This window comes from Rissa tridactyla, chromosome 1 (assembly GCF_028500815.1).
Source record: "Rissa tridactyla isolate bRisTri1 chromosome 1, bRisTri1.patW.cur.20221130, whole genome shotgun sequence".
NCBI classification, from domain to species: Eukaryota; Metazoa; Chordata; class Aves; order Charadriiformes; family Laridae; genus Rissa; species Rissa tridactyla.
In genome coordinates, this window is record NC_071466.1 from 93,355,337 (window position 1) to 93,379,918 (window position 24,582).

A 24,582-nucleotide genomic window follows, 5' to 3' on the forward strand; every position below is an offset into this window, starting at 1 on the left:
ATAATAGAAACAAATTTGCTAATAACTTCATGTCTACCTATGTTCCCGTCTTAGTGGTATCTAAACACTTTTGCTCAAAGTACTTTTACATTTTTCTATCCTAGCTCCTTCTAACCGTATCTTTCTGGAAGTTCCTCCTGTATCTGGCAGAATTTGAAAGTTCCTTTGCAATCGAGGGATCTTGCTTGACCACTTGCAATTAATGCTCTTGCTTGGCTTTTTAGCAACTCACTTGGGAGAGAAAAGGCTTCCAGAAAAGGAAACAGAAAACTTCTCCATTCCCAGTCTACACTCCTCTTTACAACTTCATCCTCTGCCATTAGGATTTTCCTCACTTTCAGTTGAGGAAAGGGGAGGGTTTTGTTTCCCAGTGTCTTAATAGAAAAGGTTTTTAGGCAGGAAAACCTGGGAAGACATGACAACAAAATTATTGTATTTCGGAACAGTAAATTTCACATTTCACAAGATATTCTGACATTTGAAAAGTTATTGTCTGGAAGAAAAGACAATCATCTCCTATATTTACGCATTCCTAGGAGAGAGAATTCAACACTGTAAAGTTCTGCTTCAAGATATATCAAAGGAGCTGAGTGGTCCTTGTGATCGGAGACTTGAGAGAATTCCAGCTTGTCAGATTCCTCCAGTCTGTATGGTAAGGTTATTTACTTTGAGGGTGGCTGAGCACTGGAACAGGCTGCTCAGAGAGGTGGTGGAGTCTCCAACTCTGGAGATATTGAAAACCCGCCTGGACGCGTTCCTGTCCAGCCTGCTGTAGGTGAACCTGCTTTGGCAGGGGGGTTGGACTAGGTGATCTCCAGAGGTCCCTTCCAACCCCTACCGTTCTGTGATTCTGTGATTTAGGATCATTGTGCTTCTAGGGTACTTCCCAGACAGGCATCTTGAAAATAAGATCTTCCCTGCTACAGGATGTGGAAGATGACATCAATTCATAGGATGCATAAAGACTCAGGGAACTGACCAAATGATTGTGCATCAAAATTGGAAAGAAGAAGAAATGCAGTTTAACCATCATTGCAATTGTGCCAGAGGATTTAAAGACAGTAAAGAGAATTGTTGGTCCGTTTAGTGCACTGCACAGGCAAAGACACTCTCATGGTTATTAGAGGAATTTATTTCTAGACTTGCACACCCCACAGTGTCTACTAAAGAGTATCAATTCAGAAATGCAGCAAACATTTGCTTCTTTCTGTTACTGTCAAACTACAGTGCTTGTCATTAATCACCCTGACAATATGAAAATGCAACATTATTCTGTTAAGTATTTCTATGCCTTCTGTTTTTTCACTGATCTACCATGCTGTCAAATGGTATAAACACAGACACAGTTGTGTGCAGTGAAAAAGCAAAAAAGAAAAACGCTTAAAGGAATCAAAATTAAAATATGTTTGAGCCTGGGGTATCTGTATTGGAAATTTAAATTTTCTAATTTCATTTTCTTTCTTGATTGTATTAGAATAATGGCTCCTAAAAATAATATTCATTGTAAGATACTAGCCAGTCTTTCAACTGTTAGGAAAACCAGGAATATTTTGTTCCACAATATAAAAACCTTAATGTAAAATCTTGATCCCACCATGTCTACACTGCAATCAGAGGGAAAATAGAAATAAGTCAGGAAGGATGGAAGTGCCTTAAAAAGTCCAGAGAAAAAGATTCCTGTAACAGTAGGTGTCTGTGCAACATTTTTGTTATACATGAAGGTCCGTGAATCTGAGAGGAAAAGAACAACTCAGTGATTCCCCAGATTTACGTTTTATCTCAGTTTCCAGCCAGTCAGAGGGTATCTTGTGTTCTGACAGAAAGAGAAAATACACTGGAAAGATGGAAAAAGCAATTTTCGTTTTAGTTTGTTTTGCACGCCACTGAGAGCAGTTTCACTGCAAAACTGCCCCCTAGTGGGCTTCCAGGAGTGGTCTGTCAGTGTTTTGCACGGGGGACCAGGCAACTTTCCTGCAGTGCAGTCCTCCGCTGTGCCTAATCCTGCCTTAGAGACTGCCACTTCTCAGATACAACACGCAGAAAGCGGGGAGGGAAAAAGAAGAAAAAAAAAAAAAAGGGAAAAACAAAGAAGAGGGGTGGAACCTTGTAAGTGAAGACTGCAGTATTCTCTAAAGCAGGAAAACAATGCACAGCACATAGTATAACCTGACAATGCCTTCCCTACTCATTAAAATGAAAATAATTTCCAAGCACTTTGCTATTTCTAACACTTACTGTCACAGTACCTCAGCCCCTCTGTATGCTCATAAAGACGGTACTTGAGAGAAGTGGTGCTCTTGTGGGTGCAAGGCTGGGACGGAATTTAATGCTCTCTTCTTGGCAAATCAGAATATCTTGAAAAAAGTGTTTGACTATTACAGCTTCTCCTGTCTTATTTATAAAATAAGAAAAATATATTTTTGTATGATCTTGTGAGTTCATTTAGCCAGACTTGTGAGGGAAGCTACACAAGAGTCTAATAGGACTATATATAGAATTAATTTAAGAACTATTTAATATGTAAGACACATTCCATTATTGCTTATGGTATCTCCACATGATATGGTTAACCATATGACACCTAAGTAGAAATGCCTTGTGTTACAGGCCCAGAAAACATTACTGAAGGTTTTGTCAAACAGCAGTAGTCAGGAGTGAGTCTCATGGGTCATGAGAGAGCAATGTGTCTTGAGTGGCCCTACAGTACCACAACTTAAAACTTGAATTGCAGAATGTGTACCATTTAGAAAGACATAATAGTGCATAACCTTACAAAAGGGCAGAGTTTGCCCTTGAAATACCAAAATATTCAAAAATCGTCTTGATGGCTGTTAGCAAACTTATTTGGAAAAAACAGCAAATCATTTTGATTTTGATTATTACTTAGTACTACACAGAAAGAAACTGCAATTACTGTGTTTACGTGTTATAATAGAATCATAGAATTATTTAGGTTGGAAAAGACCCTTGGGATCATGGAGTCCAACCATCAACTCCACTCTACAAAGTTTTCCCCTACACCATATCCCTTAACACCACATCTAAACGACTCCTAAACACATTCAGGGATGGTGACTCCACCACCACCCTGGGCAGCCTATTCCAGTGTCTGACCACTCTTTCTGTGAAGAATTTTTTTCCTAATGTCCAGCCTAAACCTACCCTGCTGCAGCTTAAAGCCATTCCCTCTTGTTCTATTACTAATTAGCTGTGAGCAGAGACCAGCACCAACCTCTCTACAATGGCCTTTCAAGTAGTTGTAGAGAGCGATGAGGTCTCCCCTCAGCCTCCTCTTCCTCAAACTAAACAGTCCCAGCTCCTTCAGTCGCTCCTCATAAGATTTATTCTGCAGGCCATATAAAGCCTATATTAAGCACTGAAGCGTGTTAATTGATATTTCAGCAAAAAGGATTCATAATTAAACAACTAAGCCTTTTTTCTAGCCTACATCCCTAAACTATTAATCTCCTGAGTTAATGAGTTCAGACTTTTTACTGTTTCAGAAAGCAATGACGATTCTGGAAGTTGAGATTTACTGTTTTTGTCAGCATCCTATTTTCAGACATGCTTTTTAAAAATCAAGGTGACAATTTTATCATATTGAAAGCTTTAAAAGCACCTAGATTTTGGCATACAATTCTGAGATAATGGATGAAATATGTGACAGCTACTGAATAAATACTGTATACACAAATCCCAGTCACCTGAATTCTTTAAAATGTGCTGGTTTATTCTAAACAACTATTGAAAGTATGAGCATAAGGGGTTTTTCTTTGAGAACAGAAAAATAAGCATTTCCTTCTACTTTGGGGAATATATGCCACAAATTGTTGATTTTATGGCTGTTCGAAGAATATTTAGAATATTCTTCAGCTGCATTTTCCTTCTATTTTGCTTTTCACTAACTATACTAACAGACAAAACATAACAACTATTCATAGACTATTTTGTTCTTTAGTGTATTCTCCCACTTTGTAGAAAATTCAGTTTCATATATGAGATCACTCTATAGTCCACATGAATTTGTTCTCAAAAGATAAGGGATTATTGTGAGATATCGACTGGACTCACAGGACCTGACACTCCTCATATTTGTATTTCTGCGGTGGGGGGTGATGGGTGGAAATCCCACTGAAAATAATATCGGAACACAAGGCAGAAATTCAGGATCACTGCAAAAGACGAAGAGGGAATAGGGAAAAAGAAAAATCTCCCCTTTTTGGCGAGGAAGCAGCACAAGCTACTCCTTTCTTAGGCTGGCATTAAACAACTGCCTAAACACATGCTTAATTTTAAGCCAACGAAGTCAACTTACACATGTGATATGTTTGGAGGTTTCACTTCAAGCTCTCTCTAGTGTGGGCCAGTAGACTAAATAGTTGCAGCTGAAGCATGTTAGGTACGTTCCTGGAGCATGTCTTCCAAATTTGTTTAATCCAACAGGAATCCAGTTCACCTGCTCCAAGAGCCCTTCTCAGCATGAATCAAATCATGGTTGGGACAATCGGAAGATAAGTTTCAAAAGTTCTCTTCTGATCTGAACTAAAGGAGTGTTGTCAGATACCTGAAGGCCTCCTATTGCCCAGGAAGACGTTCCTATCAGTAAGTGCTCTTAAGCCCTATACCTCAAGACTAAGCTCACAAAACCACTCATCTAGCTAAGCTTTATGACACTCAACTGCTATGCATACATATGTTTTAACCTGAAACTGCTATACTTCCAGTACTGCAGAATAAAGTGCTGCATCTGTCAATAAAATCTGGATCACAAGCTTTATAAAGACGAACAGTTTCCTTATCTTTCTTTTCTCAAAATGATTCCACATATAACTCCAATGTCTCTCATTCTGAGATGGCAAAATTTCTAAACCAGAGTAATTAGAGGCAGTTTGATACACACATACAACTAGGCACACACACTCATATGTTTACAGAGGATTCAATTGATAGCAATACACATTATACTCAGGAAGGCAAATTTATGGCTAAGAAAAGCAGTTCTGCAGCCTGACATAACACCTTACAATACTAGCTAATAAAGAGCGTAGAAGGGGACCCTTTGTTGAACAGTGATGAAGGAAAATAAAAATTTATTGCTTTTAGAATTTTACTAACTAGACCTTACAGTAAAGAATCTGCATGTTTGAAACTGAGTAAAATGATGAAGGATAAGAAGACTTAGAAGAAATTTTGAAAATCTGCATAGTCAGAAAGTACATTCATAGTTTTTTGGTTGGTTGACAAGCAGGTGCTCATTATTCTGAAGCACTTTTAAAATCTTTAAAAGTTCAAGAAATCCAAACTTTGTGAAACAAGCTGGGCAGATACCTCAGGACCACAGAGCAATAACCTCTGATTATTAACGTATTATAGAGGTCTGTAGCAAGCAGGTCCTAGACAGAGACTTCAGGATTACTGATGAATGAATGAGACTTTAGACATCTTAAGAGAGGTTTGCTTGTATCAGAAGGTCCTGATTTCTTTGCAGAGTTTTCCACCAGATGTAGTACTTCCTACCATGTCAAATATGCATTATGTATTTTTTCATGAGTATGACATCAGAGTTCCGTAAAAATAAAACTTCCAAAAGTCTGAAAAAGATAATGAGCCTACAAAGAAAGGAGAAGTACTGGCAGGGTCTCCCAGCCCTTTGTGCTTATAGGCGTGGTTGAAGAAGGGGAACTACTAGAGGCAGATGATGGGTAAATTGAGAATTATGTCAACGAACTCAATCCATACAAGTCTCTGTGACGAGACAGATTGCACTTCAGGATGCTGAGAGAGCAGGCTGATGTTTGACAACACTGCTTGTTATCATCTCTGACAGCTTACGGAGATCAGGGAGAGGTCCTTGACAACTTGAGAAAGACAAATGTTGCATCTGTCTTCAAAAACACCAAAAGGACTATCCAGGGTACTACAGCCCAGTTAGCCTCATTTCAGGTCCTCGGAAAATCATGGAACAAGATCTCTCGGGCACACAAAGTATAAGGTGACTGGGAGCAGTCAGCGGGGAAAAGATGACCAAGTATAGCCTGGGCTGCATTAGTAGCAGCACAGCCAGCAGATTGAGGGAAAGCATTACCCCTTTTCACTCAGCGCTCATTAGCCCACATCTAGAATACTGTGTCTGATTTTGGGCCTGCCAATACAAGACCTTAACAAACTGGACTGAGTTTAACAGGGCACCACCAAGCAAGTCAGGGGGCTGGAACACTTCTTCTGCAAGGAGAGGCTGAGGAAACTGGGCAAAGAGATGGCTTCAGTGAACCCAACAGCAGTCTTCCAACACCTATGAGGGTGTCATTGAGAAGACACAGACGGGCTCTTCCCAGGGGTGCATGGTGGGAGGATGAAAGACAACAGGCATTATGGCTAACTGGCTAAGCAAATAAAAGATACATTTTCTTTCTATTTTTAACTAAAGGAAATGAGACATCAGTGATTGTGCTGTCCATCGCCCATTTCCAACAACAAATTTTCTAGCTTCCTTAGCCAGCATCAACCAAATCTGACAGGGAAGTATTAGTCTCAAAGGTGATTGTGTTGTCATAGAATTTTGGAAAATTGGTTGCTGGAGAGAAGAGAGAACATCCTATTTGTTTTGCCACTCCAGAAAGACAAGCAGAGGGTCACTGTGGTCCATTTTTTTGGCAGCTGTATTCCAGCCAGCCAGTTCATACGTGCCCAGATCCAGAATACAGGTATGTTCTGCATGCTGTGGGAAGCATATGTGAATTCTTGCTATCACTTTCAAACCTTGACACCCTACTTCTTTTTAATTTTGTTGCTGACATACAGAACTTGTGGACAGGAAGAATAAATCAGATCATCTGTCCAGAACTGAAGCTATACAATCTTAAAGTATTATCCTCATGTTGCTCTAAGAGATAGCGAACTGCCTCAAGGTCTTAATGAAGTTATTACTAAACTCAATTTTCATGAGTGATATCAGGCATAATGATATAGGAGAACAGCAAAATAGTTGTCACTCTTATTTTATTTTAGTGCAATTTTTGAAAGAACATTTTCAACCTCATGCTATGAATTAATCCCTCTTTTACTGGAAAAGCAACTGGACACTTAAGATAATTACCGATCAGATGAAATATCTTAAAATGAAAACCTAATCTAAAAGGAAATGATTTATACCAGGAAGCAACAAAGAATATCACATTAGAAAGAACTACTTGCAATGGATCAATGGTGTAGTCCCCCAAAATAACAATAAACAGAAAACAGAAATTTTGCTTACTTTTACAGAAAATATCTGGAATGCTCTGCTTCAATTTAAGAAGGGAATTTCTTTTCTGTGTTAAATAAAACAATATTTGTAGTTCCTCAGATAAATAAATACAAGGCTAAATTAATCTCAAGGGTATAGATTACAAAATTTTCTGGAATAGAGACTACTTTAGCATTGTGCAGTGTATCTAGTGCTGTAAGAATGAAGCAATGCAAACATTTTTTTTCAGGTCGATTCCCGTAATATTGTGGATCAAACCAGAAATATTGACTGGATTTTGCCCAAATCACCTCAAACACTGACTTGCCCTTCAAGAAAAGGAAATTTGAAAGCTGACCAACTAACTACTGAATTACTGAAGGTGACCAGGACAGAAGACCGAACATTCTAAGTATCAAAACTATTACTACCAAGGTCTATGACTATGACTAAATTTGCTGCTTTCTACTCTAAACATAATGTGTGTCTTCTTTGTCTCTTTGGCATATATGTATATATATAAAAAAATTTAATAAAAGAAAAAAATTGCATTCAAACTGCCTTAGAGGAAGAAAGAGAAAATCATATCAGGTGATGGCTACAAGGTGAACAAGGCTGAGAAACAACAATGATGAAAACTGTATAAAACAGAAAATCATAATTTCTGACTTCAGCTACAGATGTTTAAAGACTAGGCTCCCTCTGCTGTCAAAAAATGCTCTCCCAAGAGGTACTTAAAGGTAGGTGTACATTGCACCATGGCAACTAGAGAGCAGCAATTCCTTAAAAAGCAACAAGGAGCTTACAAAAGCAAAGGAGCTCACATATCTATTGCATTGGACCTAATGTCCATTTCTGTAACATCATCCTTCATTCAGTGCACAGCTGACCCAGCTAAATATTCACCCAGCTAAAAAAATTCTTGCACAGCATGACATAATGGTTCAACACCAACTGTGAAAGCATACCTTAATTGTCAACACTTACAGAAAGTAATAGAAGTCATCACAAATAATGTTTCAGACCTGAGGATATACCGCAAGACTCATAGGCAATGCCTACACACATGGATGTAGCTAAGAATGAATGAGCTCTGCCAGTGTTTTGAGATGGTCGAATATAAATCAGGACTATCTGTGAAATTACATAGCTGCACTAACATAGGCATGTCCCTAAAGCAAGTACACCCTGCATTTCAGCTGGGTTTCATAGCTTATGACACTGACCACGTCATATTATTTCTCGTATCTGACATGAAGGTCCAAGACAGTTCAAATCCAGACAGCTCAGAGCCTATTTGCTTCTGCCCATGTTTGTCTGCATACAAATTCGCATTCCCATAGTTCTACAGCCCACATATTCATGACTAAGCCGTAACATTTCCCAGACATTTCAGTGAAATTCTTTTAGTTTGTACAGCAGAAGTAGTCACTACGATAATTCTTGTATAAATGTAATGCATTTTTGTCACTGAGCATTTTACAGTAAAGTTATGCTAAGTTATGCTAATTGTCAGGCTTGAGGCTTGGTGATTTTAAAACATTCAAGATTCTTTTTCAGCTGAAACGCTTTCATAGCACAAACACATGCTATTTCAGATGATATAATCAGATCTACTTATTAAAAGAAATTCTGAATTAGTTTTTTTCACCTCATTTTACTATACAGACACCTTCAATTCCCATATCAAGAAGTGTCTGGGTTAAGCTCTAAAACCAGCTGTATGACAGTGATTTAATAAACATGACTCCCTTCCCAAAAGCTACGTTATTATTTCTCATACTGCCTCAAATTTGCTATTTAAGCTTTAGTAAATAATTTTAAATTTCACTTGTAGCTATTCCATTTAGAAGATGTTCTAACACACATTCCCCAATGAAAGGAGCCATTTTAATGGCCATATATAAGGCAAAAATATTTTCCAGCTTATGCTGTAAATTAAATCTTTCTAGTTATAAACTAGGGAAATAAAATGTTCCCATACATTTTGGGTTTCTTTAGATTATAAATACTGACAGAAAGCCTTATATAGATTGCCCATAATAAAAACATTTATACATTATATTATACCTGGTTTTTATAAATTAATTTGTATCTGTTTGCAAGCAATTAAGGAACCAATAAAACCTACCAATATGTTAACTTGATGGTGTGATATTATAGGGAAAAATGAAGTGGCAAATCTGTTGCAAGAATGAGATTATAAGACAACTGCTGCAGAGAGCATTTCTATACAAGTACGATATGGAAATAAATTAACAATTCGTGTTGGCTATTGGTCAAGTATCATAAGCTGTCTCCGTTCTGCCCTTTTCAAAATCTAGACGAACAATTTGAGGTTCTGTGAAAGAAAGCAAAAAAAAAGTAATAAGCATACCCTGCACGTAACTAAGGCGTGGTAGCTATTTTGAGATTAACATTAGAAAGGAAATAATTTCCTTCTCTCCTTGAGGAGGAACTAATCTGTTCTGGTTTTCACTCTCATCCTGAATCCTGAGCCAAGAGTAAGTCTAATAACAAGACTTACAACCTCAACAGAAATATGCGAGCTGATGGTCTCAGAGGAGGGAGCAGCCACTATTTCTGTCTTTCTCTCAAAATACCTAGGCCTTCCACAAGTTGCTTTTCTCCCTGTACTGAAACAAAGCCAGTTAGCATTCATTCTTGTCATTCACTTTGTCAGAGTTAAGGCAAGGAGCAAAGAAATTCTGATAGATCTTAAGGAAAAAGAGATATATAACAACATGTGTACACGTAAATTAAATTATATTGTTTCATTATAATTTCTAGGTTAAGAGTAATCTCCCCTTATTTTATCTATCTAAAAGTAGTGTGAACTGACTAAATAGTGCAACAGACAGTTACCCGTGAAAGAATTTCCTGGAAGTGTTTAAATTGAGAAAGAATCTACACAAGTACTGTAAATTAGATAACTAAAACTTGGATAGCTAAAGATCGATCAGATGACTTGTGTCTTCAAAGACTGCACATTTGCAGACCATTGTTGGTGCCACGGATGGAAATTGTGAATCCACAACTGAGACACTTGGAGAAGGAAAATACTAAACAGCCCCCTAGGATATCTAACAAATAATGTGAGTCAGTAATTCTATTTTTATGTTCCCTAAGATAGATCTGACAGTCAAGGCTACAAAACCATTTTCTCAAAGGTTCTAAATGTGACTGTTTTACCTTTTATCTTCAGTTTGGATGGTTGGATGTCTTGCAAGGTTAAATAGTTGTAAAATGGGCAGTCATATGGGGATTGTTGGAATGTTAATGAGAAATCCATGCAAGATTGGCATGGGATGAATAAGAGAGTTGTACCCCTCTGAAGTAAGAGGTTGAGGCCATGCAGGATGTCTTCAGGCATCTAAATGTTTCTAGAAATCTATATTCAAGTAAGTAGATTTCCTCGGTATTTTAACACTACCTGGCTTTGCATTCATCAATTGCTTATAGATATTACTCTAAAGTAATATATCTCATATTCTGAAAAGTGAATTATAGTGTGAATGCATCACCTGGGCTGAATCCATATATCTTTGTATCGTATCTATGTTTTTATCTAAGTGAGCAGAGCACAGAACCTGTATCTCATACTGGTGCTATTTAACATCTTTGTTGGTGTCATGGACAGTGGGATTGAGGGCACCCTCAGCAAGTTTGCTAATGACACCAAGCTGCGGGGCGCAGTCGACATGCTGGAGGGAAGGGATGCCATCCAGAGGGACCTGGACAGGCTTGAGAGGTGGGCCTGTGCGAACCTCATGACGTTCAACCAGGCCAAGTGCAAGGTCCTGCACATGGTCAGGGCAATCCCAAGCACAAATATAGGCTGGAAGGAGAACGGCTTGTGAGCAGCCTTGAGAAGAAGGACTTAGGGGTGCTGGTGGATGAGAAACTCGACATGGGCCGGCAATGTGCACTTCCAGCCCAGAAAGCCAACTGCATCTTGGTCTGCAACAAAAGAAGTATGGCCAGCAGATCAAGGGAGGTGATTCTACCCCTCTACTCTGCTCTGGTAAGACCCAACCCTGTAGCATGTCCAGCTTTGGAGTCCTCAGCACAAGAAGGACATAGACCTGTTGGAACGGGTCCAGCGGAGGGCCATGAAGATGATCAGAGGGCTGGAGCACCTCTCCTATGAAGACCGGCTGAGAGGGTCGGGGTTGTTCAGCCTGGAAAAGAGAAGGCTCCAGGGAGACCTTACTGATTCCTTCCAGTACCTAAAAGGGGCCTACAGGAAAGATGGGGAGGGAGCGTAGCGATAGGATAAGGGTTAATGGTTTTAAACTGAAAGAGAGGAGATTTAGATTGGATATCAGGAAGAAATTCTTTACTGTCCGGGTAGTGAGGCACTGGAACAGGTTGCCCAGAGAAGTTGTGGACGCCCCATCCCTGGAAGCGTTCAAGACCAGGTTGGATGGAGCTTTGGGCAACCTGGTCTAGTGGGAGGTGTCCCTGCCTATGACAGGGGAGTTGGAACTAGATGATCTTTAAGGTCCCTTCTAACCCAAACCATTCAGATACCATACACAGACAGGCAAGTCATCAAGACTTACTGGTGTCTGGTTCTGCAGCTATGCAGGATCTACACAAGTTACTTAAACTTGAAAAAAGAATGTCTTCTGTTTCTTTTTCCTAATATCTTGATCGATGCATCAGATTAGCTCTCAACTCGACAGAATGTGTCAGTAAGGAATTACATCTGCTACTATGTGGTGTTAGAAATATGACCACAAAATAGTTATTTCTCTGACAATTAATAGATTCTTTATGTATAATACATGTGTTTCATTAGGCCTTATCGAGCTAATCAACACTTAATTTAAGGCTACTCAGAAATAGTTGGCAGTTGTACTGCTGTACAAAAATGAAAATCATTCTTAGTATAAGCCTGTTAACTAGTTCTTTAAGGTTTGCTCTTGTTACTATAAAAATTGTTAGTTGTTTCTGACCTTTATAAAGTCATCAATCTGGTTTGGCATCATTATTATGGATTTGGGATCTTTTCTGATATAAGACTGGAATATCACTTTTTTCCTCTTTTCAGAATTAGCAAGAAACACTTTCTAAAGATAGCTGGTATCAACTTTCCCACATTCTCTCACAACGTTTAATCTTTAGTAGATTTCAGATTAATTAGGAGAGCATTAATCTAGTATACAATGCATGCCCTGGAAGATAATTTTTAAATAAGATATGAAAAGGACAAAAATTAGTTATCTGAAATTAATATGAGGGATCCATTAGAATTTTAACTCATGGTGAAGAAACAGTTTCAAAAATGTTCAAAGTCTACAATATCTGTAAAATTTAAGTATTTTTCTTTCAAATTAGATTTTTTTGAGTATTTTTCTATGTTTCTGTGAGTGATTTGCAATTGTTATAGAAATATTTAAAATTAATGTATTGTTGGTCTGTTCTGGAAAAGTTTGTCGTACTTGATTGATGCAATGACTTCTGTCACTGTTAGAAAGGAATATTTTTAGGGAGTATGTGTTACTCACAGAAACAAGACTGAGCATAAATATCCTGAGAAGATATCCTGACAAGAGAAACAAGGATTTCCACAAATGGTAAGTTGATAAGATAAATAATTATATCAGACAATAATTTAAAAATCTATTTTCTATTATCTATCGAATAATATTTATTTTTTTCCCAATTATTACACATGTTCTTATTGAAGATATATAGGCATCTGGTGTTAGTGTCACTTCCTAAATAGTCATGTTTAATATAAAAACCTCAGTATCTAAGGCTGCTGCAAAGAAAGGAGACTATTGTTAAATTCTGGTACAAGGACAGGAAAAACTATAGCATCTGAATGGTTATTCTTACTGGCACGGTAACATAACTCTACCTTACAAAATTCAGATTGTATTATCTTAATGTGACTATTGGAATAGATAATGTAGAAATTTAGTAGCATGAGAGCAAAGGTTGATGTTATAAATGAAATCATAAACTACTCCTTAGCTCACAAAAGACAAATCATGCCACTGCTGCTGTTTCCTGGAGTTTGCTGTGCACTCAGAAAACTAATACCAAAGAAACAAATTTCACTTAGTATAAGATGGTGTGACCCCCCTATATTTGTTGGAAACACAACCCATTACCATGTTTTAAAATTAATTTGTACAGAAAAGAAACTCATTCCTATTAAGAACCATGCTAGACCTAGGCTTTACTTAAAAAAATAGTCAGTTGAAGACTAGTGTTTCAATGAGTTTGTGAAAAGAGTAAAAATTTGCATTCATTCTAGGCTTCTAATCCATCTAAAAGAGTACACTCAGACGATCACAGCATTTTTGCTTATACTTTTTCAGTCAAATATTGCCTGTTATTTTACAGCAAGTACAGTATGAACTGTACTTCAAATCCAGGAAACATGCTAAAGTGACAATGTGAAACACGGTTTTCAAATACTGTAGAAGAAATGGACTTGTAAAGCTATTTGAGTATTTATCATCACAATGAATTTCTGTCAAACTGGCACATGTTATGCTGTAAAACAAACTGAAAATATATTTTGATTTCTTATTAAAAGGAATTAACTAAAAAGTTACTTATAAAGTATCTAGATATGAATTAGGACTTCCAGGAAGTCTATTTCACAGAAAAGAACTCAACATGAATGTTTCTATTGAATTCTATGAGATATAGAGTAAACTCTCTGCTACGAAGTATAGGGGTAAGGGAAGTTGTTTTGTTCGTCCATCTGTCACAGTGACAGTTGACTTTGCATTTCCATACATAATTTCCATGTTATTACAACCCTTTAATTTCCTAAAACCAATATTCAGAAATGAACATAGTATAGTTGTTTCTGTAATCTTTCAAACATGGAATACTCACATTCACTTAGTTACACTTCCTTGAAAGCAAGACAGGGCTCCAATAATAATTCCAAAACTGTCCTAAAACATCATCATCAATAGCATATCTCATAAACACAGCTTCATCCACGTCTCAAGGGCAGACTTACACAGACACTTTCACCTCTTACAGACACAAACTGCTAGAAGCAAAATGCTAAAGGCCATATTGTCTTTCTCCATCTCCTCCCTAGCATTTGTGTGCAGTCCAAATGCACCTCACAGAACTGCAGAAGCAATAGAGATCATCTCAGAGTTCAAACAGAAACACTGAAATAGTGACACGGTAAGGCTGACACGACAAACAGAAGATTTAAAAGAAACGCGTGCGATTCCAGACAGCAGTCAAGCTTATCATCACCTTGAGTTGCTGCCCATCATACTAAAAGAGGATGACTCCCCCCGGCAAACACCAGCTGGAGCATAATCATACCTTACACTTCTCTAGTGCCTTTATCTGATGACTACTAAATACTTGACAAACATTAATTCATTTAATCTCAGAATACTTTCTGCTGCTGGCTAAATATCACTGTAGTCTAAATAAGGGATAACTGAATGGCAGTGCTGGTGGCCCAAGCTTTCAGCTAACAGCAAATCATGTTCCTTGCTATGCACCAGTGGTAGAAAATGCATATGGGGAGATTCTAAAGGTTTCTCAGAGCTTGGTCTACTATACCAGTAAGAGTTTGGACAAAGCCAGACTCTGGGAGAAGCACAACACCAAATATCCCCAGTTTTTATTATCTGTGTGAGCAGCTTGGCTCCAGTATCTGCTTCTAAGTTAGCCTTCATTTTTGTACATGGCATCATGAGAAACAGAAGAATCTTTCTTACCACACCAGGGCCAGGCTTACTATTTTTAAAAAAAAGTACTGTGCGTGGGAGAATCTGGAAACCTTACCAGATTATAAATCTGTCTTAGTTTCTTACACTTTAGATGTTGAGACAAAACAGAGATGACGTGAAGATTACTGAATTATATTTTTTACTATGTCTCTCCCTGATTATTATTTTTTTTAAACTTTCTCTCTCTCTCTCTCTCTCTCCAGCAACATAAAATCAAAGCTAGTGACTGTCTGACAGTGGAAATAATATGTTGGTAAAAAATCTCCAAAGTTACAGCTGTTGACCAATATTTCTAAACAAAGAAAACACAAAAGTTATCAAGGCTTGGATTGGAGGACAAACGTATTAATAAAATAGGTTTGGCTACATTTTGCATCATAATACAATTCCCAGATTACAAACACCACAAAAAATATACAAGGAGAAAAATTATAATAAGTATTATATAATACTGTAGGATATCACAGCTTTATTTGTTATCATTTTAATGCCTTTCTACACTTCTCTTGATTATCCTGCCTTGATGTATAATGTCTAATATACGGACACTGGATGACGCTGGATTTAGAACCGCTAACAATTCTAGCTGTGCTCCTTAGACATAAAGTGAGAAATGCTCCTCAAACTAGTAAATCCTCCTCAATTAAAAGGGAATTTACTCTGATCCAGCCATCACAGATTCAGATTTTTAAATCAATGGTACAGGTACAAAAGAGTAAATGCTTAATACTATCGCACAGTAAAGGTGTGTCATTTATAAGGAATACGTATGCAATATCATGCCAGTAATGCAAGTGATAATGGGTAAAAATATTTTCAATTTTAAAAAAATGCTCATAAATTAAATTATGATTTCCTATAAACATTCTGCATTTAGTTAAAAGAAAGTATTGTTTGTGACTTTAAAAGGTATTTCCACAAAAAACCCACTAGGAAATAACAACCAACAGTAAGCCAAATACTAATGGATACCATCAGAAATAAAAATTTGTAAAAGTTACTTACGCCTGTCGGTCCCTGTACATCTTGTTCACTTTCTCCCATTGGAAATTAAGCTGAGTCAGCTTGTCTTGTATATTTGCCGCTTCCCTTGGTGTAGCACTTTGCAAAGCTGGTATCTTCTTGCTGTGAATAATGTCTACGTGACCCATCAGTCTCCCCAGGCTATCTTTAATGCTCTGTAATATCAAGATTTTAGAAAAGAAAAACAAAATATTGCTTATAAGTAAATAAAAAAATGTTCATAAGCAAAGGAAAGAGGAACAAAAGGATAGTTAAACAGAACAGAATAGAATAGACTATTTCAGTTGGAAGGGACCTACAACGATCATCTGTTCCAATTGCGTGACCAATTCAGGACTGACCAAATTAAAGCATGCTATTAAGGCCATTGTCCAAATGCCTGTTAAACACTGGTAGGCTTGGGGCATTGACTACCTTTCTAGGAAGCCTGTTGCAGTGTTTGAACACCCTCTTGGTAAAGAAATGCTTCCTAATGTCCAGTTTAAACCTCCCCTGACTGACGCAGCTTTGAATGATTCCCCCAGATCCAGTTACTGGATCCCAGGGAGAAGAGCTCAGCACCTCCTTCTCTGCTTCCCCTCCTCAGGAAACCACAGAGAGCAATGAGGCCGTCCCTCCGCCTCCTTTTCTCCAAACCAGACAACCTAAAAGTCCTCAGCCACTCCTCATAGGACATGCCTTCCAGCCCTTTCACCACCTTCGTTGTCCTCCCCTGGACACATTCAAGGACCTTCATATCCTTCTTAAATTGTGGGGCCCAGAACTGCACACAGTACTCCAGGTGAGGCCGCACCAATGCCGAACACAGCGGGATAATACCCTCTTTTGACCAGCTGGTTATGCTGGGTTTGATGCACCCCAGGATGCGGTTTGCCCTCGTGGCAGCCAGGGCACACTGCTGGCTCCTGTGGAGCCTGCTGCCCACCAGCACCCCCAGACCCCTTTCTGCAGGGCTGCTCTCCAGCCGCTCTTCTCCCGCTGCTCCTCTCCCAGTTTATACTTGTGCCTGGCACTACTCCATCCTAGGTGCAGAATCTGGCATTTCAACTTCTTAAATTTCATTCAATTAATCTTAGCCCAATGCTCCAGTCTGTCCAGATCACTCTGCAAGGCCTCTTGTCCCTCAAGAGAGTCAGCAATAGGTTTGACAATAATAAAAATTTGACAATAACCAGGTAATAATGACTGAATGTCCATCCTTTCTTTGGAGACTCAATAAGCTATTTCTGAGAGAGGTGATGGCAGAAGGGGAAGCAAAGAGCTATTGAATTCAGTCATTCATTAATTCCTTTATGCCAAGGTTACATCTGTTTCAGGCCCCTTTCTTCTTAAGAAAGCAGGAACAAGTTCAATTTTACAGACTTATGTTTAAGTGTTCTATAATTATTTTTCTGTTCATGCTTCTCTTTGATACTTGATTCAGCAGATATTAAACAAATATCAAAGAAACCACATGAAAAAGTTCATCAGGTATCACTGGTTTTGCCTTTTGCCGAATAGTCACAACGCAACATTTACCATTCTTCAAGTAGTCAGTTCATTGTTGTTTCAGAGAAAGACAAAATACTTCACAGTCCACCTAACTAGCTGCACAATGCCGTATGTTGGAAGACCAAAAGGAAGAAAAACTTAATTTACTCTGGACTTTTAACATCTTTAAAATGTTTGAAACTGTTTAAAATCCCATACATTCTCGACCATTAATTATCCATTTATCAATCCATTCAGTTCCATGACTGAATTATGCAGGTTTTCTTTTTGCTCTATAAAGCAATACATAAATATTCTGTTTATTTCTATTCTGTGAACTAGGTAGTGTTCAACCTCTCTCTTTCTACTGAATCTTTTAGAAACATTTCAATGACTGAATTTGTTAGCAAATCCAATGCTGAGGAAAGATATTGTCATAACCTGTGTGATGATTTAAGGATAAAAGCATTCAATGCAACAAAAAGTAATGAGCAGAGACTTTCTCCTTGTGCATCAAGACCGATGTAATGAAATCCTCAAGCAGAGCACTTCCTGTCACATGTCAGTCTACTATCCAAACAGGCATGATTTGGTACTTCTGTGATTTTCACGTTCGTTACCAGAAAGAGAACATCAATATTTTTTTGAATCAGCCAAAACCTATGAATTACATAAGCTTACCTTTCAGCTCCACATTATGAGTATCAAAACCAGAGAAATAAATGAGGGTTTTGAAGGAAAAACATGCTTTCTATGCAACTAATTTATACATCTGTCATTTCTTTACAGTCCTGGTAAAATACATCACATGTATCATTATCACAGAGGAAACATAAAACCAATGTTTCTGAAATGCACTTAATCATTAATTCTTTACATTTTCATTTTAATTTCTTGTGGGTAGCCTCCTCCAGCCTCAGTGTGACAAGTCATACAATATTTGTGCTGTTCTGGGGATTTTATTTTTCTCTCTGTGGTATTTGTGTTTGGAAGGAAAATGCTTTCTCTTCCAGACTAGTCAAGACATCAAGGTAAAGCAAGAACATTTCAGAATTGCTGATGTCCTTCAGCCAAGCAAAAATCCTTTCCTTACTGACATGAAGTCCATTCCTTTGAAAAGCCATGGTCACGGTTCCTTACAATGGTGAAGTTCGCACTTCTGCTGCCTGAATAAAATGCAGCCAGGCATGAAAAAATTAAAATGTTTTGGACTGCATGAATTTGGTTTTAGTCTGAATCATAGAATCATAGGGTTGGAAGGGACCTCTGGAGATCATCTAGTCCCACCCCCCTGCCAGAGCAGGGTCACCTAGAGCAGGTTGCACAGGAACACGTCCAGGTGGGTTTGGAATGTCTCCAGAGACGGAGACTCCACCACCTCTCTGGGCAGCCTGTGCCAGTGCTCTGCCACCCTCAGGGTAAAGAAGTTCCTCCTCATGTTTAGGTGGAACTTCCTACGCTCAAGTTTGTGCCCATTACCTCTTGTCCTGTCACTGGGCACCACTGAAAAGAGCCTGGCCCCATCCTCCTGACACCCACCCTTTAAGTATTTATAAGTGTTGATAAGGTTTCCCCTCAGATGTCTTTTTTCCAGACTGAAGAGACCCAATTTCCTCAGCCTTTCTTTACAAGAGAGGTGTTCCAGTCCCCTAATCATCTTGGTAGCCCTTTGCTGCACCTTCTCCAGCAGTTCCCTGTCCCTCTTGAACTGGGGAGCCCAGAACTGGACACAGGACTCCAGGTGTGGCCTCACCAAGGCAGAGTAGAGGGGGAGGATGACCTCCCTCGACCTGCTGGCCACACTCTTCTTGATGCACCCCAGGATGCCATTGGCCTTTTTGGCCACAAGGGCACATTGCTGGCTCACGGTCATCCTGTTCTCCACCACAAGTCTCAGGTCTCATTCCACTGAGCTGCTCTCCAGCAGGTCAGCCCCCAACCTGTACTGGTGCATGGGGTTATTCCTCCCCAGGTGCAGCACCCTACACTTGCCCTGGTTGAATTTCATAAGGTTCCTCTTTGCCCAGATCTCCAACCTGTCCAGGTCTCTCTGTATGGCAGCACAGCCTTCCGGTGTGTCAGCCACCCCCCCAGCTTTGTGTCATCAGCAAACTTGCTGAGGGTGCACTCTATCCCCTCATCCAGGTCATTGATGAATATATGGAAGAGGACTGGACCCCTGAAGGTAGACTTCTTTTCCCTAATGATTTCAAAGTTAAGGTTTTCTCCTTTTCTCTAATGAAAGGTTAACAACTATGAGATTTTGTGCATTTGAAACATAATTTGGATGATGCAAAGCTCACAAAATTTTATACCAAAATAGACAAAGGATCCATTGTACCAGTGAGCCACTAAAAGCCTCAGGTAATTCTTGAGATAGGTTTATTCAAATAGCAATGTAAAATTAAATGTCTCCCTACTTCATTCAGTGTCATAATATTACCCATTTCTTACTATTCCAGCTTTTTAATGAAATCTTAATACAGGCATGCATGTGTCTCACTGAAACTGCTGCACAGAGAAAGGAATACTCTCTGGATAAAAATCTACAGCCATATTCATCTTTTACCATAGAATTATAAAATGGTTTGGTTTGGAAGGGACCTTTAAAGGTCATCTAGTCCAGCCCCCCTGCAATGAGCAGGGACATCTTCAACTAGATCAGGTTGCTCAGAGCCCTGTCCAACCTGACCTTTTTCCAGGGATGGGTTGGAAGAGAACTTCAAAGACCATCTAGTTCAACCCTGTGCCATGGGCAGAGACATCACTAGATCAGATTGTTCAAAGTCCCATCCAGCCTGACCTTTAAGACTTCTAATGATGGGGCATCCATAAATTCTCTGGGCAACCTTTCTCCAACCTTTTCTTAAAACTCCTTAAATTTCCAATACCACTACCTATAACTCTTCTACTGTGTTTCTGTCCCTTATTTCTTCTGAAATACATAAGCCTCAAAATGAATACCGAGAATTGTAGCTGAGAACTTATCAGATCAACTGACAAAAGACTCAGTCTTGTTTAACACCAAAAATGTTCTTCGGTTGCTGGACACAACTCTGCAGTAACTTTGTTTCAGAGGTAAGGGAAATGCTGATTTGACAGAATTATGAGAAGTAGAAATTGCTAGTTTGTGTGTAAGAAGTTCTTTCACAGTACCAGCACTTTTGAAAGGATGAAGGGATCAAAGGATGTTGTGTTATTTTCCAGCAAGCAGAAACATAATGAGTGATAGAAAGCCAAACAAAAAATGAAAATTGAAATTGCCCTCTAACCCTCTGTCACAGCCTGGTTAAACCCTGTAGCTAGAATCTGACGGTTCTATTTCACCGTGCTTAAAAAGTCAGATTTGCCTTTCTTTCATTTGTGAAGAGGAAGCATCAAATTTGAAGTAATACAGGAGAGCTTTTTGAGGTTATAATGTACCAGAAATAGAAGAAAAAAGACCATTAGCATGAGTGGACTCTTCCTTGATCTGTTGCCATTCTTGTCATGACCAATGAATCTATCCAGAGTCCCTCAGCCATCCTCGCCCATGGATTCAGATAGACACGAGAAGTCAGCACTGAACATCTGTGTTTTATTTCCCCATGGGTGGTTAGGAATAAGAGTGCTGTAGCTATTTAGGTGCAACAGAATTCCAGTCTACATGCAAGCTATGCAGTAGAGTTATTAAAGAAAATAAAAGCTGTACTAAGCATTGACGAGCACAATATTGCATCACATTGTTTTGCCTTCCCTGCATCTCCACTAAAAATTATGTTTCAGATATATAGCTTGTGTTTGGTAATACAAATGAAAAGTAGGATTGTCTTTTATTAGTTTCAGCCAAAGACAGAAACACAGCTAGCCAATTCAATTTTGGAAAAAAAAAAAAAAGTACAATAAAAAATGTTTTCATCTATTTTAACTACAACTAGATAAAAAAGGGAACTTTGCTTGTTCAGTGTCCTTCTGCTCACCTAATTTTTAGAACAAGCATAACATTTATGTGCCAAAACATTAAAAAAAGGATGAAATAGAGGTTCAATCCTGCAAACTTGGAATAATCTCAACTGCACAATTGGAATAATCTCAGCTGCGCAAGCTGAAGTCCAGATAACATACTTGTGATAGTGTCTTTTATAGCTGGAAAAATTTGTTCCTTTTTTTAATAGTTACTTTTCTTTGCAATATTTTAAAGGTAATGAAATTTCAAATAATACATTTTTAAAAGACATTTATGATCTTATATCATAAAAATGAAACTATTTGAAGAGTCTAGTAATCACAAATTATAATGATTTAAATGTAGTTTAAGGGGTAGTTTTATTTATGAAAACTTCACACTAAGATTTTACTTTTTATCTTTAAAATTTACTAGTATTACTGAATAGAAGACCAGGGGGTACATTCCTTTCTCATAGGTCTTTTTAAGTAATAATGATACCTAAAGTTTATATCCTGAATATAATACTCACTTAATAAAATCCTAAAAAGCACAGCTCCAGTTTACTTTGTCAAATTTTCGGGGGGGGGGGGGGGGGTTGTGCTCAATTTTTTGATGGAATTAACTTTTTAAATATTCTACACATTTTAATTAATATATGCATTAATTATTTTAATTTTACATATTCTAAAATTCTTGAGCTAAGTCAATCACAAAATGAATAGTGCTAGGCCTAGAATTTAGCAAGTAGCTAGCATGAATCAAACAAGATTTAAGCCAAATGCACAAAGAGAATCAAATTGTAAAGAAGAGAGAGTGGCTTGAGTCATCTGCTACCTCACATTTCTGCTCATTGTTGCAACACGTGATCTTCAGGAAAATTTTCCAACTCTAAATCTGTTAACTTACGTGCTTTTCGCACGAAGTAAACAAGGTAAGAAACAGAAATGGACTTTGAATTTGCATAACTGTATTATTCAGTAAAATACATTGTAGAATTATGTAAGAAAAAGATATTTTAAATCTGGAAATTATTATGACATGGTCAGAAAGGCTAGAAAATTTTGACTTTAACCTTAATATACTAAGGAATATATGGAAACAACTTCAACGTGTACTACTCAAGAGAAGTAGGAAAAAGCCATCAATTTTTTTAAATACCATGAGAAGACATAAATTACCAATAAATCAAAAGTATAACATTTATAGGGACATCAGATTTTTCCACATTAGTGCTATTACCAAAGCAATGAAATTCTAAAAATGTGAATTATTTTCTTTTTATTTGGATTCATTGTCTTCTGTCATGTGTTCTGATAGAGGATGTTCTAAATATGACATGATATTGAGACAGTAATATATTTATGATTTACTATTAAGTATCTAGAAATATTATTTCTCTGTCATACTATCTAGAAATATTATTTCTCTGGCATAGGAATTTAAGTCATGGACCAAGAAACCTATTTCATGTTATACACCTTAATGTTTATGTATGTTATCCAGCTAACTAAAAAATGATGTTCTAAATATATATTTAAAAAAAAAATAACCCAGAAGCTTATATTCAAAATGTGGAAAAGATAAAAACTCAAAGGTTTTGCATGTCATTTCCCTTTACTTCCCAACTCAGAAGCTGGAGCAATCACAGGGGAAAAAAAGCCTGAGCCCTATAATCCCAGGTGGAGCATGCTGAGGTTCTGAAACTCTCTTGCGTACGTATAATTTGGGCACTGCTAGGAGCTGCAGGAGAACTGCGTAAACTGCAGGGAGGAAATCTTTAATAGACAATATGAAAACAATGATCCGTCAGAAGGGGTGTCAAAATTGGCTATTAATTTCACTGGGGCGGCAAAAAGCATTACTCTGGTACAAAAATTACACGGTGTCAAATTTCACACCGCTGGGAAACGACAGTTTAAAAAAACAGTGTATCTCTCGATGATTTTTGCTTAAAATTGTAAAACGATGTCTTGGGTTTTTTTCATTATCCATGTTTCCTAGAATGGAATAAACAAGTTCCTTGAAATTTATAGAAATGAAACAGAAGAAATGTAAGACAGACATTCAGCAAAGGAAATTTCAACCCTGTTGATTCAAATATACCATAGTTCTAAACGTTTGGGTTTTCATATATGGAATATCACACAGCTTCAGTAACGACTCAGAATGAAAAATAGATACCAAGTAATCCAAAATCTATTTCCTGACATAAACAATGAGTCACTTTTAATTTAAACAAATATCCACTTGTGTCAGTGTTATTAAAAAAAATTTGATGAATGACCTCCTTTGTCATGACACCAAGTATTCTTACCTCTCCAAAAATCTCATCACTCTGTTCTCATGTAGGTCTTGTTTACTTGGCTCTCACCTTTATCTTGCACTTCTCAGAATGTTTTCTAATTATTTCATATACTTTAAAAATATTTAGTATTCTTTTAAAATCAATCATAATATACACAGCAAAGCTACACTACTTACTGAGAAAGTATTCTATTCTGAATATCATCTCTTACTACAGAACAACTGCTGCTTTCTGGATCAAAATGAACACTGAGAAGATATTTTGAAGGTATAATTCAGTCCACAATGAACTGAATTATCCAAGACTCTTAAATGTCAAGTGTAATTGAATTTGCTCCTTTCACTATGCCTTATATTTTACTTGTCTGCCACCACTTTCTTATCATTGCTCTGCGACATTGCTTAGCACTGCTGAAATTTTTTGGGATGTTCATTCCTTTTTCCTGGTTTTCATCAAACTAAATTGTCATTTTCAATTTGTTCCAATTTACAGCACACTCTACCCAAACATTTAATAACAGCATCAAATAATTTTAGGTTTTTTGCAGGTTTTAAGTATTACCCTACTAGAACTTTCTTCCATGTATAAAATTTGGTATACAGTAAAGATGTGGGTAGCTACTAGGCAGAAGCTTTTAGTCCTAGAAAGCTACCATCAATTGGACAGACTTCATGGACAATGTGAACTGAATTGAAGTTCTTCCCAGTCTATGAGTAGGGACGCCTTCTCTCTCTCCTCCCTTTCTTTAAGTTCTCTATCCTATACACGTCTTCTGCATATGTTGACTTGACTCAAACTCTGCAACTCCTCATTTTTCTTAGTAAAAAAACTTTTAAAATGTCCGTGTAAACTATACTTACTAATTCCTCTTTATTTGGTATTTATGAATTCTTCTGAT

General features: G+C 37.7%; 1 protein-coding gene across 11 annotated transcripts in view; it reads right to left on the reverse strand.

Annotated features, from left to right (window-relative positions):
* Positions 1–24,582, reverse strand: part of DMD (dystrophin) — a 1,301,546-nt gene that overhangs the window by 621,000 nt on the left and 655,964 nt on the right. For all 11 annotated transcript variants that reach the window (XM_054189211.1, XM_054189212.1, XM_054189209.1 and 8 more), the window contains one exon: positions 15,964–16,136. In XM_054189211.1, coding sequence (XP_054045186.1) covers positions 15,964–16,136 — 173 coding nt within the window. The remainder of the gene's footprint in view (positions 1–15,963; positions 16,137–24,582) is intronic.